At 33.3% G+C, this 15,758-nt stretch overlaps 2 protein-coding genes across 3 annotated transcripts; both read right to left on the bottom strand.

Annotated features, from left to right (window-relative positions):
- Positions 1–1,863: 1,863 nt before the first annotated feature.
- Positions 1,864–6,489, bottom strand: LOC137834753 (BRCA1-A complex subunit BRE-like protein). Of its 2 annotated transcripts, XM_068642927.2 has the most exons (13): positions 6,295–6,489; positions 6,123–6,213; positions 5,856–6,033; positions 5,693–5,783; positions 5,441–5,476; positions 5,232–5,330; positions 5,018–5,148; positions 4,848–4,896; positions 4,649–4,738; positions 4,508–4,561; positions 2,846–2,911; positions 2,221–2,318; positions 1,864–2,134 (listed from the first exon to the last, which is right to left on the bottom strand). In XM_068642927.2, the coding sequence occupies exons 1-13, from the start codon at positions 6,376–6,378 to the stop codon at positions 2,068–2,070; spliced, it is 1,134 nt and encodes a 377-aa protein (XP_068499028.1). In that variant the 5' UTR covers positions 6,379–6,489; the 3' UTR covers positions 1,864–2,067. The 2 variants fall into 2 exon arrangements, with proteins under 2 accessions (XP_068499028.1, XP_090158473.1); XM_090302347.1 differs by lacking the exons at positions 5,856–6,033; positions 6,123–6,213; positions 6,295–6,489 and having other exon boundaries at positions 5,232–5,335.
- A 3,381-nt stretch (positions 6,490–9,870) lies between these two features.
- On the bottom strand, positions 9,871–11,403 carry LOC137834757 (Nucleotide/sugar transporter family protein). Its single transcript, XM_068642931.2, has one exon. The coding sequence runs from the start codon at positions 11,241–11,243 to the stop codon at positions 9,984–9,986; it is 1,260 nt and encodes a 419-aa protein (XP_068499032.2). The 5' UTR covers positions 11,244–11,403; the 3' UTR covers positions 9,871–9,983.
- Between the last annotated feature and the right edge of the window lie 4,355 nt (positions 11,404–15,758).

The following is a 15,758-nucleotide window of genomic DNA, read 5'->3' on the forward strand; positions in this document are numbered from 1 at the left end:
TGTTAAAAGTATAACTTTTTTTCATTATTAAGAACTAATTATGAATTTTGATTCTTATTTAGTAAATTTTACTAATAATTTATTGTTAACATTTCTATTCAACTACAACAAAGTTACTTAGAATAAAATGTTAATCTCTTCTATTTATTTTGTTCCACAATTGTTTTTTTTAAAAATCTATTTATTTATTTTTAATATTTTTAATAAAAATAAATTATTAAAGACCCTTACACAAGTTTTATAATGGTGGAGTGCCAAGTAGACAACAGCTGGAGATTGAAACAGTGGCAACTCAATAACTAAGTTTATAGATATTTTGGGAATACATTGTTGTCTAGAATGTGATTGGATGAAAAAATTGATTTTTAGGGTTTTTTTTTCCTTTCTTGATCTTGTTTACTTCTATTTATTACATAACTTTAATTTAGACTTCTCTCCAACTTAAAAAATATTTGTTAATATATGTTTAGAGGAATTATGTTAAGACTTTCCCTAATTTTAAATTATAAATTAGATGAATCTTTTAAGTTTTTAATAAAATAATTATTACACTCTTCTTCATTTTTTAAAAGATGTCTACTTCCATTTTGTATTTGATAAAATGATAGTTAACTCTTATATATTGTAATAAAATAATATTTATGTTTTATTTTATTTAAAATTTATATAGAAATTAAATAAAAATTATAAATATTTTTTTGCAATATAATTATTACATATTAAAAATGTTACAGTATCTGAGAACGTTATATTCTCACTCAATTATAAATTATCTTATAAAAATTTTAAAAATTATATTTTTGTGAAAAATTATTTTAATATAAAATTAATTATAAAGTATAAAGTTAAATTTAGTAATTTACTATTATAAGTATATATATAAGTATAAGTATAAATATGTTATAATATATATATATAGTGAGAAATATAAGTGTTATTTTATCAATGTAAATGTCAACTTTAAAACTAAAATAATTATGAATGTCATTTTTAAAAAAATAGAAGAAAGGTTTATACGTTATTATTTATTTTATTAAGAACTTAAGGGTGAAATCTATTTTAAAACTAGAAAAGGGTTTGCATGCCGAAACTTAAGGGGAAATATAATTTTTCTATATTTCTTAACTCATTTTTAATTAGTTAAATTTGTTAAAATTATAATATTGTTAAAATATTTGATGCAATTGCTAAATTAAGTCCTTTAGACACTAATTAAAAATTATTTTTTATTAAAAATTAGGATTACTACGCTCCCATTTTTGGTAGATTGCATTTGAACGACTAGTTTTATTTTCGAATCAAATATGATTATTCTAAAATAAATAAAAGTAAATAACTCTAAATGTTAATAAAAAATTAACTACATATGATATTAATAATTTGTATTAACAATTGAAATTTTAAAGTAAATTATACCCATTAGAAGTTTGATCCATATGTACAAAAGGACATTATACTTTATAAATAGAAAATACAAGAATATTTGTTAGTTAAAAATCATACAATTGAGATTAAAATCAACATTAGAGTTTGTTAAAAATCATACAATTACTTAGTTATGGTAGAACAGGGGTTAATCACATTAACAACTTTTTGTTTACGAAACCTTTATTCTAGAATCACCTAAAACTGAAAGGTTATTTTTGTATTTCAAAGAATGTAGGGGTGCAGGAAGAAAAATGTAGGGGTGCGGAAAGAAACTTCCAAGTTTTGAATGGAAAAAAACCCTATGGACTAATCAGGTAGCATGAATTAGTTCATTTCTAAAAAAATATTGCACAAATACCGTAATAGAAATAACTGGTTATTTTCAACTAATCTTGCATTATATTCCATTTAGCTTCATTTATAATTATCAAAATATGATTTTAATTTTGATTTATATATCATAATATTTATGGATTATACAATTAAAAAAGAAACCTCAATCTTTTTAAGAATCCTAACAAAATGAAGACATATACAATCATTAAAAACATTCATTTGAAGTGGATCCCAAAAAGTTGCAATGACGAATATGATCCCAAAATGACATTTTTGAGTGAATATGTTTGGAGATTGGGCATGTTACTGCTGAAGCTGACCCTCAGTGCATTGCCTCTTGAAGATCAAGGCCTCATCTGCCAGAAACTCACTGTAGAAACGATTCGTATAAGCTAAAGGAAAGAAGTGTTAACCTGATGGAAAAAGTGAAGCAAATAATATAAAGAAAGCACTCACCAAATACGCTCAGCCATCAGCAATGGTTCCCATCTTGGACTCCATGGATACTCAGACAATAGCCGTGACTTCAAAGGTGCCATTTGTGAATTAAAATGCTGCAATAAAGCACATAAACAAATCACTTGTACAGTGATCATGATTCCGTCACAAACATACACTTTTGTTCTACTATCCTGATTCGGAGATCCCCCTAACAAAATAATTTGGGAGGAGATGAATAAAATACAATTAAATTAAAAGAATGTTTCCATGTTAACCCATTTAGAGTACAGTACTTCTTCTTTGAATAAAACGATTTCGAAATAGATTATAGACCTTTTCCTCTGTCTCCAACAAAAGATGTATGGGATATAAAAACTATACCATACAATTAGGTCACCAGATTTCTGTACATTAACATCGTAACTGAAATAATTCAGTGTAATTTGATATTGCAAAACCACTAGGATTGGTCTCCCTGTGGGGGGTAGGATGGATGCATGAAGACTTATGTTCAACACTCAATGTCATCACACCAAAACGAAATGACATTTTACCGGTCAAATTCACTCCTACACAGTAAATAATTATCAATCTTAAGTTCTCAAGCAAAGAGATGTAGGAAAGTTGAAACAAATATAACCTGTGAACTTTGAAACATAAAAGCCGGCTGTTGCTTTGGAAATTGAGTTGGAATCAGGAAGTGTACCTAGGTAAACAAAAGCATCAGAATTTTGGTCAAGTGCAATATCAGTTATGAAATGTAAAAAATAAAATTCATACAAGATATCAGCATCAGCCTCAGAACATAAAACTACTGAACACTTGAAGTATTCAACGTTATAACAAGACTTTGCATGATCAAGACTAAACTGAAAGTTTCTCTCCAGTGGTTTCGGCTCCAGTAAGACTCCTTTACTCCAAGACCACATTTCACCACTGGCCCCTCTTTTAGATTGATATAAAAAATGAATTCTAGCCTTATGATCTTGATGAAGAAGTTTACCATTTGGTTTCATTGCGTAGGGGAAGTCCTTTAACATGGTATGTGATGTGAGAATGAAGAAAAATGACAAAAAAACAAATGTTTATCCCTTGGTCAAGAGTGGCGCATAGGTTTCTCAGAAAGTTCTTATCTTGAGTGTGTAATATCTCAAATCGCAATCCTCCTTCCCTTGCTTATCTAAAAAATGAATGGCACATTGAATTATTCAAAGTTCAAGATTGGTAGCTTCCAAGAGAAGCATTCTTGTTAATTCAGTCGAATTTTGTAGATTGATATAGTTGGTCCACAATGAAGAGAAAACCCCATCAGGGGGTTTCCATCAACATGTCAGCTTTACTACCTTCATGGATTTGAACAGACACCACAAACCTAGTTCAATCATTCTCACACACTTCTGTACATCAATTTGGGATGTTTGCAATAATGGCAACCAGTCTGCCTTGTATAACCATTCATCTCAGGGAGGCATTTACCTCATAAAGTATGTGGACGATATTGTTATCACAGTAAGCTCCAATGCTTCCTAGGTACCGAAGTTCCTCAATCCTAGGATGGGTAGGTGATGTCATGGATCCTAAAGTGAAACTACTACAATCGAGGGGAGTCATTACTGAATCCTAAAGTCAAACTCTTGAGTTAGTGTAATGAGTCAGTTTTTGAACTTTCCATACCAAAGGCCTTGGGATGCAATAATTGCGATATTGAAATATATTAACAGTTTTCCAAACAAAGGTCTAATTTGTGAAGATAGAAGACATGCCCAAATATACTCAGATGCTAACTAGGCAGGTTTACCCGACAATAGGCAATCCACCTCTGAGTACTGTGTTGATTACAGGAAACTTAGTATTTTGGAAAAGAGATAAAATGTTATTGCAAGATCTAGTGTTCAGGCAGAATTTTTCTTAACATTTTGGAAATAAGAAGTAATATCATCTTGCTGTTTGATGATCATAAATCCACAACTGGCAGGATTTTTTCCAGTTTCCAGGCTAACAGATGGTACAAAGGTTGTCACATCAGTGAAAAAAATAGGGAAATGGATAATTCTAAAACAGGGCCATCAAGTGCACACATTTTAATCAACTTTCTCTTTCGGCCAGCCTAGACTTCCATCAAATAAAAAAGAAAGATACAGACAATAGATTTCTGCCCTAACCTAGTCACATGTCATCGATGTCTTTAACTGACAAGTATAACATAAGTTATGCAATAAACTTCATTTGCAAAACACTTTCACTTTTCAAAAGCTTCTTTCAAATGAATACATGATATCATGTCACGAGTGCCATATATTACCAGGAATGTAAAAACACCGGATGCACAAAGAAAAGTTGCCTTCCTGCAAAATACCTAGAAACAGAGAAATCAGAAGTTAGCAATAAATATAAAAACAAAGCAACCCTAGCAAATTTGAGAGAAGGCGTCAAGGGCAGGTACAGGATCGGCTTCAACTGGCCTTCCAAACGGAATGGCTAAGGCTTCAATGAAGTGCCTCCTAACTTCAATTAATGAAACAGCATCTAAGACCTAAGTACAAAGAATATTTAATTATTTATAACAGTTTTAACATAAATGAGGATGTTCATTAAGCACTTATAATAAAAAAACAGACACAGTAAAGATAATGTCAGCTAACCTGTTTCCCAAGATATTCTTCCAGATTTGGAAGATATTCTGCCAAACACCTTTGCAAAATAGATCAATTAAAAGCAAGAATATTATAAAAAAAAAAAAAAAAAAACTATCTCAATCTTGAATATGCGTCCATGCAGCACAAATACAATAATAAAAAATTGAAATGCTTACATCCCATCCAACCAAGGAGGTAGCTTGACATCATCAATGGAAAAAACGGCTTTCAGCTCAGGAGAAGATACCAACTTCAGACGAGGAGCTGAAGGTAATGACGTATATTTTCTTCCAACAGGATATTCAACCTAGGTTTAACACATCATAAGCTGTTTGTCCTAAAGCAAGTGAAAACTTCAAAAGAATATTTAAAGAGTGAAACAAAAGCAACCTGTAAGTATATCTTCTGCGAATATCTCCAGGGACAGCAAGACACCATCTTGTTTATGTTCATGTCCAGTAGGGGCACAGCAAATTTAACCTCCTCTAACTATACTAAAATGTAAAGTCACAGAAGTAAACAAAATTGGCCAAAGGCTACATGAATTTGGTCATCCATAGATCATCAAAACATTAGCACAGTTTTTTCTAAAGGAATACCTTCTCAGCACTACAGCTCATATGCATTTCTATTCCCTGCAGCAGAACAATCAATCAAGCAAAAGGTCAACTCCACGCTTTAAACAAAACATAATCCCTTATTCTTTCATAGACATCCAGTCTTTAACCTAAAAACAGGCTTTAAACATGAAATGAAATTTCACCACAGAAACCCAAATTTCTGAACATTGGCAAACGAAGAAACTAAAACTGAAAATAAAATAAAATAAAATAAAATAAAACAAAATTTACCTCCCTGGACAAGATAGTGCTGATTTCGAATTTCAAGCGGTCATCGTCGACCTCTTCAACGCGCTTCCTCTGGTACAGCACATACTGATCCCTGTTAAACAGCGAATCGTCCCGTCACAACAAAAAACCACAATCAGCATCACAAGAAGAGAAGAAAAAAGACCTCAAGAACTGAATGAGGGTCAAGAGACGCGAGGGGTCTTTGTGGTTCCAATCCGACAAACAGTTGGAGTTCGATTCGGGGGAAGGGAGCATGTGAAAGGGGTGAAAGCGATCGTCCTCGGGACCGAAGATAACATCAGGAGCAGCATTGGGAGACTCGGCATCGAATACAACATCCCCTGAAAGAAAGAAAGAAAGAAACCCTAGAAAGAGGTTCGGTTCCATTCCGAACTGAACGAAAAGCGAAAACGATTGAAGGGAGAAATACATTTGATGAAGTCTAAGCAGTAGGGGATGAGGAGCGTGAAGCGATCGAGGGGTCCGGTGTTGAATTTGTCGCCGGACCACATTTGTTCAACCTGGGAAAGAGAAGAAGGGAAAATGTGAGAGAAAATGGAAAGAGAAAGAGAAGGAGAAAGAGAGAGAGAGAGAGAGAGTGCCTGGAGAGTGAGGCGGAAGTGGGAGAGGAGGTGGCTGAGCTGGGCGGCGATGAAGGAAGGGACGTTTTCGGGAGGTGCAGCCATGGCTGCGTGTGGTGGTACTGTAGCTTCTCTTCTGCTCTCTGAAGACGTAACTGATCAGAAATAGTATTCAGACACACACACAAGGAAGGAGGGTAAGAAAATCTCGAAATTAGATGGAATTAGATTTTGTATTTTTTTTATTAGACTAAATACAAAATACCTTTAATTATACGTTGAATCAAGTTCATTGCATTTTTTTCTACTATTTTAAATTTTTAATTAAGTATATTTTGATTTTAAATATTAATTTTGTATTTTTAAGTTGTAGTATAACGTAAAGAACTTTCTATTAACCTGAGTTGACCGAATATGGAAAAATTACAAGTTGATTCTTTGAATTAAGTATAAATTTGAATTAAAATAGAAAATAAAATATGAGAAAAATTATTAAATAATAGAATCTACAATGGTTCAGAAACTGAATTCGAACTAAACTTTAAGGATAAATTATGACATTAGAGTTTTCTTACTTTTCTATATTTTTTTATTTGTAATTGTTTTGTTTTATCTTTGCATTCAATAGTAAATTCGTTTGGTTTGTTTATCTTATAATTACACAATGAATCGAGAGATTATCTGATATTAAAGTTTTGTTCTTCAACATCTTATTGTGCTAAATGTCTAGTATTTCTCTGAGTTTAATTGTTGTTTTGAGAATTGTTTTTTAAACACATGTTAATAATTCAATTATGTCATTAATTAAACTCTAGTTTTATGAACAATTTCTTGATCGCATGATTCAAGTGATAAAAGATTAAAAAACTTATGATATACGCATGAAGACAAGTAAAATACTTAATAAATTAGTAGATGTGTGTTTCATTAATAAGATTAGATTGTCTTTGGATCGACTCATGTTTGGTCAATTCAATTATTTTTAGATAATTGAATGAATGATATATTTATCAATTGATGAAGAATTAATTGTTGGAAAAGTTTGAAAGTCAATATATTTTCTTTACTATTTTCTATTATTGTCTATTAAACCAACTAAAATCCCGATTTAATTTATTGTTATTTCTAATTTTTATTTCTTGTATAAGAACATGTCCATCGTATATTAAATAAAGTTGAAGACAATATTCAAAAACTTGCTATCAATATGGACAATGTTCTTTTTATTTATGCACTTTATTATTTTTTGCTTTCTTTATATATTCTGTTCTTTTTTAGTGTTATGTATTTTCTTTAAGCCATGTTTACTATCTTTTCATGTTCAAATAATTTTGGTTTGGGTTATATTATTTTCAATCACATATTACTCTTTTATTAATAAATGTTTAAATTTTAAATTCTAATGGAAACTTCACGTATGACAATTTTTTAAGCTTTTTTACAACCAATAACGAAAATATTTTCAACCCATACTCAAATTCATTATTTCTTTACTTATAAATACATATATGCAAAATATATATATATATATATGATTAAAATAATTTTAGTAAATATTATTTATTTTACTTAAATAATTCACTTCATTGTTATCAATCATTAAAAAAATTTAAACCCATCATCAATAAAACACCACCAATGACATGTTAGTAATTCATTATTTAAAATAATTATTTTTAATATTTTTTCCAATAACATCAATCACATTTACTACATACTTTTCACTCAAATTCGTTCACTTTTTTATTAATTCAAACAACCTAACTCTTTAGGATCTTTTTGCTTTGTTTTACTTTGTGGTGTGAGTGCTTGTAATCCTTTCTTTTCTTTTGTGTCTGTTTGAGGTGGTGTGGTTGTTATGTTGGTTGTTTTGTTTAACTGAGGTGTTGTATGCTACTATAGAAGGTTCATGGATCTAGTTTACTCTATGCAAATGGATCTTCTTTTAAATCAATGACAGATCTGTTACATTTACTTGATTTTGCAACTTCAAAAGCAAGAAATTCTTCATCAATTGAAGAATTTAGTCAAGTTTTATCCAAAGTGTTCCACAAGTTTTGTGTGGAACCACAAAATTTAGGAACTACTTTGGTTTATAAATAAATGAAATCTTTTGCTTGAGAAGTAAAATGGGAACTGAAGATGACCTGAAGACAATATACTGATAAATAATTGGCACTTGTTGATCTAGAACAAGGATTCTACTTAACTAAAACTGACAAAACAAAGACAACAAAAAAAAGCACAATCAAGAGTCAATTACCAGTGGAAGCTTGTAGTTGCAGAATTACAATAACATGCATGCACAAGTCAACCATAGAAGAAGCTCAACCTTCCCTGGCTAATATAGAGTTTGAGCTAACAATCAAACAATGGTACAAATAATAGAAAACCATGGTCTTGTTTGCATAAACTTTCCTATAGATACTTTTAAGAGAAGAAAATAAAAGGGTAAAATACATCAAGTTTCACTCAGTTTAAACCATCTTACAGACTTCAACTTTATGTAAGTTCTGTGATATAACTTCCTCTCAAAGTTATGGAACAAACTTGTGGAAAAAGGTTGTATTCAATTTGCTTTTATTTTCTTCTGCCATAAGTGATTATGGACACAAAAATACAAGTTTCTGATTACCCAATGAGCTGAATTTCTCATCATGCTTAGTCACAAAATCATTCTATGTAATTAGATATGGTCAAAGGGTATATTTGGGTTGGATGGAACAGTGGAAGGGAAGTGATGAGAGGGGTAATCACACAACAATGTGTGATTGGAAGATCGTGATAACACCAGTGCATACATAGGCATAAGCATAAAATTATAAATTATAGATGTAACTGAACTTGAGAATAACATTGCAAAGAGATAAAAATAAAATAAATAGATGCGAAAGATTGGAAAATCACTTCAGACCCTTCACTACCATGTCAGATCAATGATTATGCAGTATGAAAAGCTCAAGACAGACTGATTATGCAGCATGAAATGTTTGACTAGCTAAAACCTGAAATTGTAAATTCCATGAGAAAACAGCTGAGCAGAACATAAATAAAAGTGGAGCTGTACCAGCAAAGTGAGGAACTCTTTAGTTCCACACATAGCCATTAGAATGGTAAATTAAGAAATTCACATACCACCTTAATTCACTTCTGATGATCAATAATAGAATCGAAAGAAAAGCAGATTCTTTTAAAGCCATGGGAACAGACAGCAGTGTGAGTGTTAGGGGAAAAAATTCTCACACTTATGCTACATAGTCATCAAATGAGAAATAGGCTTCATGATTTATAGTAGGTAATAAATAACAAATCCCAAGCAATAAAATGATAGATGAATATAATTTATAATTAGTATTGCAAGCATGAGTTGGGCAATATGAAAATGGAAATAGATTTATAAGACAGACACAAGATATAATCACTATACTTTCGGCCAACAGATGATGAATCCTACTGGCTAGCTGAAGCAGTCAAAAAACAAGGAAATTAACCAACATAGAATAGATCAGAAAGAAGATATTGCATTCATGATAACAGACCAAACAAAGATAGGGCAATTCAAAATATCAATAGAAAAATCATAGGCAATAGTTCAGATGAAACCAAAATGGAAGATCTTATTCAATGTCTATTTCTAACAAGAGTAACAGTAATACTCAAATAATGAAACAGTTTTTTCATCTGTAATACTTTTTTTTCCTTCTCTTTGTCTAACTACTCTTTTCCCCTTCAATCTTCTTTTCTTTCTTTTTGGATGTTGCCTGTGAATACAGGAAAGTCCCAAGAATTGCAATGGCAGAACCAAGGCCATTAAGAGGTCGAACCGGATTCCTGAACACCAATACCGTAGATACAATCACCACCACTCTTTTCATTGTGTTTCCCACAGAGAAAGATAATGGGCTGATTTCATCCAGTGCTTGGTATGATGATTGGTTATAAAGATGGTAGAAAACCCCAGACAACAACACCCAGATATAAAATGTGGATGGTTTCCCTATAGCTTCAATAGCCTTGTAATACCCAGGGATCCACTGAGACCCTTCTACAAAAACAGCCACTGGAAACAGGTAGAGGAATGAAAGAATAGTAATCCAGCCATACAAGTTCAAGCCATCGACTTCCTTGAAATTCTGCAAACTTTTTTTAGAGTAGATGTTCCTCAACACAAAACCAACATTGCTAATAAGGGCACACCACAATCCTTGTACATTGAAAGACACCTCAGTAACAGCAGCCAAAGAACAACCAAGCACAATGGGCAGAATGGAGAGCCAAACCTGAATGGGGTACCTATCACCAAGAACAGAAGAAAACATGACAGAGAAAACCGGTTCCGCTGATTTGATGACATGGGTGAAGGACACAGCCACCTTGGAGAATGAAACACAGGCTGAAATGTGGCCTATTGTGTGGAACAAAGCAGGTCCAAGGAGAGCAATGATGAAGGTTTTGGAGATTTTTGGACAAGGTTGGAGCTTGGAGGACCAAAGCACCAGCATCCAAATAGACCCAACAAAGAGCTGGAAAGAGGCAAGAAGCCATGGGAAAGGGAAAATGTTCAACACTTTCTTATTGTAAATGTTGAACACAATGTTTTGGAAGTACCATAGCCCAAACACCAGAGCAAGTTTGAGATTCTTGGATTTGGGGGCAGTGGGGGTGACATTTTCTCCTCCAGGATTTGGTTCAGAGGCAGCCTTAACGATTTGATGGGTGGGTCTTGGCGAGGGCTCAAATGGGTGAGGGAGAAATCGGTTGAAAGATCTTAACTTTGGGATTGAAAGCTGGATCTGAGATGTTGGGGTGAAAGAAAGTTTGGAACTTTGGAGAGGGGAGGGTCTGTGATGGGTCTGAAACCTGGTGAGAAGATTTGGTTTGACATGGGAAGATGCATGCATGAAGAAATGGGGATTGGGTTTGGAGAAAGTGAGAGGGGATGATGATGAAACAACATTTGAAGACAGCATTTTTTTTTATCTGTAGTTGTTCTTGATCTCAGACACAGACACCTGAGACAAGGGAACTGAAAAACTGATTCTGAAAAGGGAACAAAAAGAATCAATGGAGTCCTTTTGAGAGCAGAAGAGGAACTCTGAAGTGTAAACAAGCCCTTCCAAAAAAACCTAGTACACGGTGGAACACTGTTTTCTAACCGTTAGATTTTTGTATTTTCAAATCAATGGCTACTTTTTTATCTTTGTTTTAAGGTGTCACAACCTTTAGAAACTTTTAGAAAACGGGTGAAAATGGTTAATAATACATTTTAAATTATATTACAATTTTCAATATTATTATTTTAATATATTTTTATGTTATTTAATTATAAATTTATTTTTTATATTATATATATTTATTTTTAAATCAATCACATCAAAAATTATATATAATTCTTGAAGTTCTCAAACCATAATTTTCCGCTAAAAAAACACTCATTCCAACAATAAAACAGAGAAATAAATGATTATTTTTCGTTCATAACGCATTCATCATATTTCACTGAAAAAAAACACTACCTAAGATAAAATATTACCAAATCAATAGCACTAATAGTAACTCCAAAATTAAAGTAAGCATACAAAAGTATCAAATAAGTGTATGAAAAAGCTCATGAACTCACAATCGACTCATAATGCTTAGATCATTAAGCTATTAATTAGAAATAGATGCATAATAACTTTTAATTATCACTTTTAACCTTAGTAATAAGAGTTGGATCCTACATGCTTTAAGTGAATTGTATAATTTATATTTTTCTCGATTTAAGTATATTAAGTTGTATATTTTTTATTTTTTCTCAATTTAAGTACATATTATTGTATAGTTCAAAATGTTACATTTAATCTCCAACAACTAACAATCTTTAATATACTTGAATTATAGTTAACCAACCCAAAAATTAAGCATAAAACACCTATATGATTATTACAAAATAGAAGGAATAAATTGATCATTTTAAAATAAATGAAATGCATGAATGCAAGAAGCAAAAGCATGTTCATTTCTATCATTCTTCCAATATTTTCCTACAAACTTGATGATAAAGCCCTTATATGTTACCATTTATTATCTAGTCATTCCTTCTCATGTTCATCTTTCATGTTTTTTTTACCTCACCTTGTAGATTATTTCTAGACAAACTCTTCTACAAGAATTTTTAAAAAGATTATAATTTTAACTTTTTTCTTATGTATAAATCAATTTTGGTTTAAGATGTTCGTTTTATGTTTTATTTTCTATTTTAAAAATTTCTATAAAAATTGTCCAAATTGGTCATAATCCATTGTCACTTCTCCTCTTGTTTTTTTTTTATATTATATACGTAATTGAGGTTTGGAATTAAAAATGTCAAACTAAAATGCTAAAAAACTACTTTCAAGATGTGAGATTTAAATAAAATAGAATAAATTTCCAAAGTAAAAGAATAACTTCAAAAATAATTATTAATTAGAGAAAAGAAATCATGAAATAATACAATGAAGACATTACACGTCCTAAAAGAATAAAAGTGTAATACAAGTAATCAATGACTTTCAAAATTATCAAAATATAGGCAATGGTTTCAATTAATAGTAAGGGTGGTAAAAAATCCAAATTACAAAATCCAATCTAAATTTTTAATCTATTTAAATGTATTTATCTTAAATCCAAATTCAAATTCATATTTTTGGATTTTAAATCCAATCTATTTAATTGGATATGAATTAGATATGGATTGGATACATTTTTGGATTATCAAAATTGCATTTTGGGTTGAGTTTTGACTTGGCCCAATCAAGTTGAGCCAAGACAATCTGGGCCGATGTCGAACAGAGCAGGCCCGAATCGATGTTGAGTCGTTCGGACCCGGGTCGTTGTCAATTGTCCGGGCCGGGGCCGATGTTGAGTCGTCCAGGCCGAGCCGATTTGGAGCTGAGCGGGCCAAGGCGGATATTGAGCTGAGCGGGTCCGGGTCAATGTCGAGTTGAGCGAGCCCGGGCAGATGTCGAGTACAGCGGGCGCGGGCTGATGTCGAGTTGAGGGGGCTCGGGCCGATGTTGAGTCGAGCGAGCCCGGGCCAATGTCAATCCGAGCGGGCTCGGACCGATGTCGATCTGAGCGGGCTCGGGCCGATGTCAATCCGAACAGGCACATGCCGATGTTGAGTCGTACGGGCCCGAGCCGATGTTGAGTCGTATGGGCCTGGGCCGATGTCGAGTCGTACAGGCCCGGGCCGATCTCGAGTCGTACGGGCCCGGGCCGATCTCAAGTCATACGAGCCCGGGCCGATCTCAAGTCGTACAGGTCCGGGCCGATCTCGAATCGTATGTGCCCAGGCCGATCTCAAGTCGTACGGGCCCAAACAAATGTCGAGTCGTATGGGCCCGGGCTAATATTGAGTCGTACGGGCTCGGGCCGATGTCGAGTCGTACGGGTCTGGGCCGATCTCGAGTCGTACAGGCCTGGGCCGATGTCGAGTTGTACGGGCAGAGTCGTACGGGCCTTGGTCGATGTCGAGTCGTACGGGCCTGAGCCGATCTCGAGTCGTACGGGCTCGGATCGATGTCGAGTCGCTTGGGCTGATGTTGAGTCGTACGGGCCCGGACCGATGTCGAGTCGTACGGGCCCGGACCGATGTCGAGTTGTACTAGCCGGGGCCGATGTTGAGTCGTACGAGCCTGGGCTGATGTTAAGTCGTACGAGCCCGGGCTGATGTTAAGTCGTACGGGCCCGAGCTGATGTCGAGTTGTCCGATCCCGGGCCTGATGTCTAACCGTCTGGGCTCGGGTCGATATCGAGCCAAGAGGGCCCGGTCGATGTCGAGTTGTCCGGACCTGGGCCGATGTCGAGTCGTCCTGGCCCGGGCTGATGTCGAGTCGTCCAGGCTTGAGTCGATGTTGAGTCGTCCGGGCTCGGGTTGATTTTGGGTCGTCTGGACCCGGGCCGATGTCGAGTCGTTCGGGCTCAGGATGTTGAGTGATCCGGGCCCAGGTCGATGTTGAACCGAGTTTGTCCGCGTCAATCCGCCTCCAAGTTGAGTCGAATTAGGTCTAGTTCGAGCCAAGTTTGTTTGCATCCATATCAAAATGGATTTAATGTATTTGACAGAGTGGATTTAATGTAATTAAGAAAGTGGATTTAATTTAGATTTAATCCACTTTAAATGGATTTAAGAAAAATCCAAATAAATTTGATCTAGTTAAAATGGATATGGATTTTAAATCCAATCCATTTATTTGGATTTGGATTAGATATAAATTGAAAAATCCAATCCATGACCACCTAATTAATAGTTTGAAGGTGTTGGGAAAAAAAGACAATAATGTGAACATCTTCAAATAGAACTTAAAATAAATCTAATTTACAAAAGCAATCCACGAGACACTAGTCAAAATATATGTGTGGATTACATATATAAAAGTGTAAAAAAATACAAAAATCAAAATAAAAAAATTGATGAAGGAACATACCCCAGTTTATTCATTTTCTAAGTTTTGTATGTGAAAATGTAGCTAGGTTTAAAATTGTGTAAAACCTTTAGATAAAAGGAATTGTATTTGTTTAACTGATCTTATGTATAAGGATCGGAGTATTACTAAAATGTTGCGAAAAATTCCTCTTAACATGAACTTCTTCATCGAGCTTGTTGCGAAAAATTGACTAGGTTCCAACAATTGACTCTTATTTTGGGAGCTCAATAAGCTTCAAAACATTGTTCTTTTGGAACTGTTGCAACTTTTATTGCATGACTTGCACCTAGTCTTGGTCATTTAATGTTTTGTAGACAACTTTTGGTTCTAAGTGAGACATGAAAATTGAGCTCCCTTGAAAGTTAGATCTTGTTCTTACTCACTTAGAGGGATTTCACAATGGACGACCTCTAATTAGTTAAATATTTCTATTGGTTGACTCTTTTTTTCTTCAGTTGGAATGTCTAACATAGGTTCAAATGTTTTTGTTACATCATATGATGGTGGAAAATATACTTGTTCATTATTCTTGTTTTGATCAGTCTATAAGTTAGAAAAATACCGTCTAGCTATGATAACTCCTTATTAAACCTATGATAATTGAATTTGATATGAATTGCCTCTACGACTATCATAATTGTAAGATAAATAGACTTTAGAAGCTTGTGATATTTGAAAATATACAAGTACGATTCATTCATAATTTTTGGAATCAAACTTTAAAAGATTATCTTCTATCTTTAAACCTATAAGTGTTTAAAAGTTGAATTAAAATTGAACATAATTTTAACCATATCTTCCTATAACCTATCATTTCTCCCTATTTCATCATTTTGTTGGAAAACTGTTAGATTCCAGAACTTAATTCTTGATATACAAACTCCACCATAATTTCTTCTTCTTGAAACAATATATTAATTTTTCTCATTTTTAAATTTCTTAAAATTTTTATATAAGACTTTTAAAGTTTGATTATTTTCAATGAAGAATATCACACACAATTGCTTCCAATATGAGATCCACTCACATATTTTG

The sequence above is a fragment of the Phaseolus vulgaris genome, chromosome 5, assembly GCF_051622355.1.
Source record: "Phaseolus vulgaris cultivar YP4 chromosome 5, ASM5162235v1, whole genome shotgun sequence".
NCBI classification, from domain to species: Eukaryota; Viridiplantae; Streptophyta; class Magnoliopsida; order Fabales; family Fabaceae; genus Phaseolus; species Phaseolus vulgaris.

Bases quoted from the DNA above. Each gene is read 5' to 3' on its own strand.
- LOC137834753 (XM_068642927.2), bottom strand. From the start codon at position 6,378: ATGGCTGCACCTCCCGAAAACGTCCCTTCCTTCATCGCCGCCCAGCTC. The intron at 5,149-5,231 runs GTTGCTTTTGTT...TGTTAAACCTAG, and splicing joins CGCAGAAGATATACTTACAG to GTTGAATATCCTGTTGGAAG. The intron at 4,897-5,017 runs GTAAGCATTTCA...TATTTTGCAAAG, and splicing joins CCTCCTTGGTTGGATGGGAT to GTGTTTGGCAGAATATCTTC.
- LOC137834757 (XM_068642931.2), bottom strand. From the start codon at position 11,243: ATGCTGTCTTCAAATGTTGTTTCATCATCATCCCCTCTCACTTTCTCC.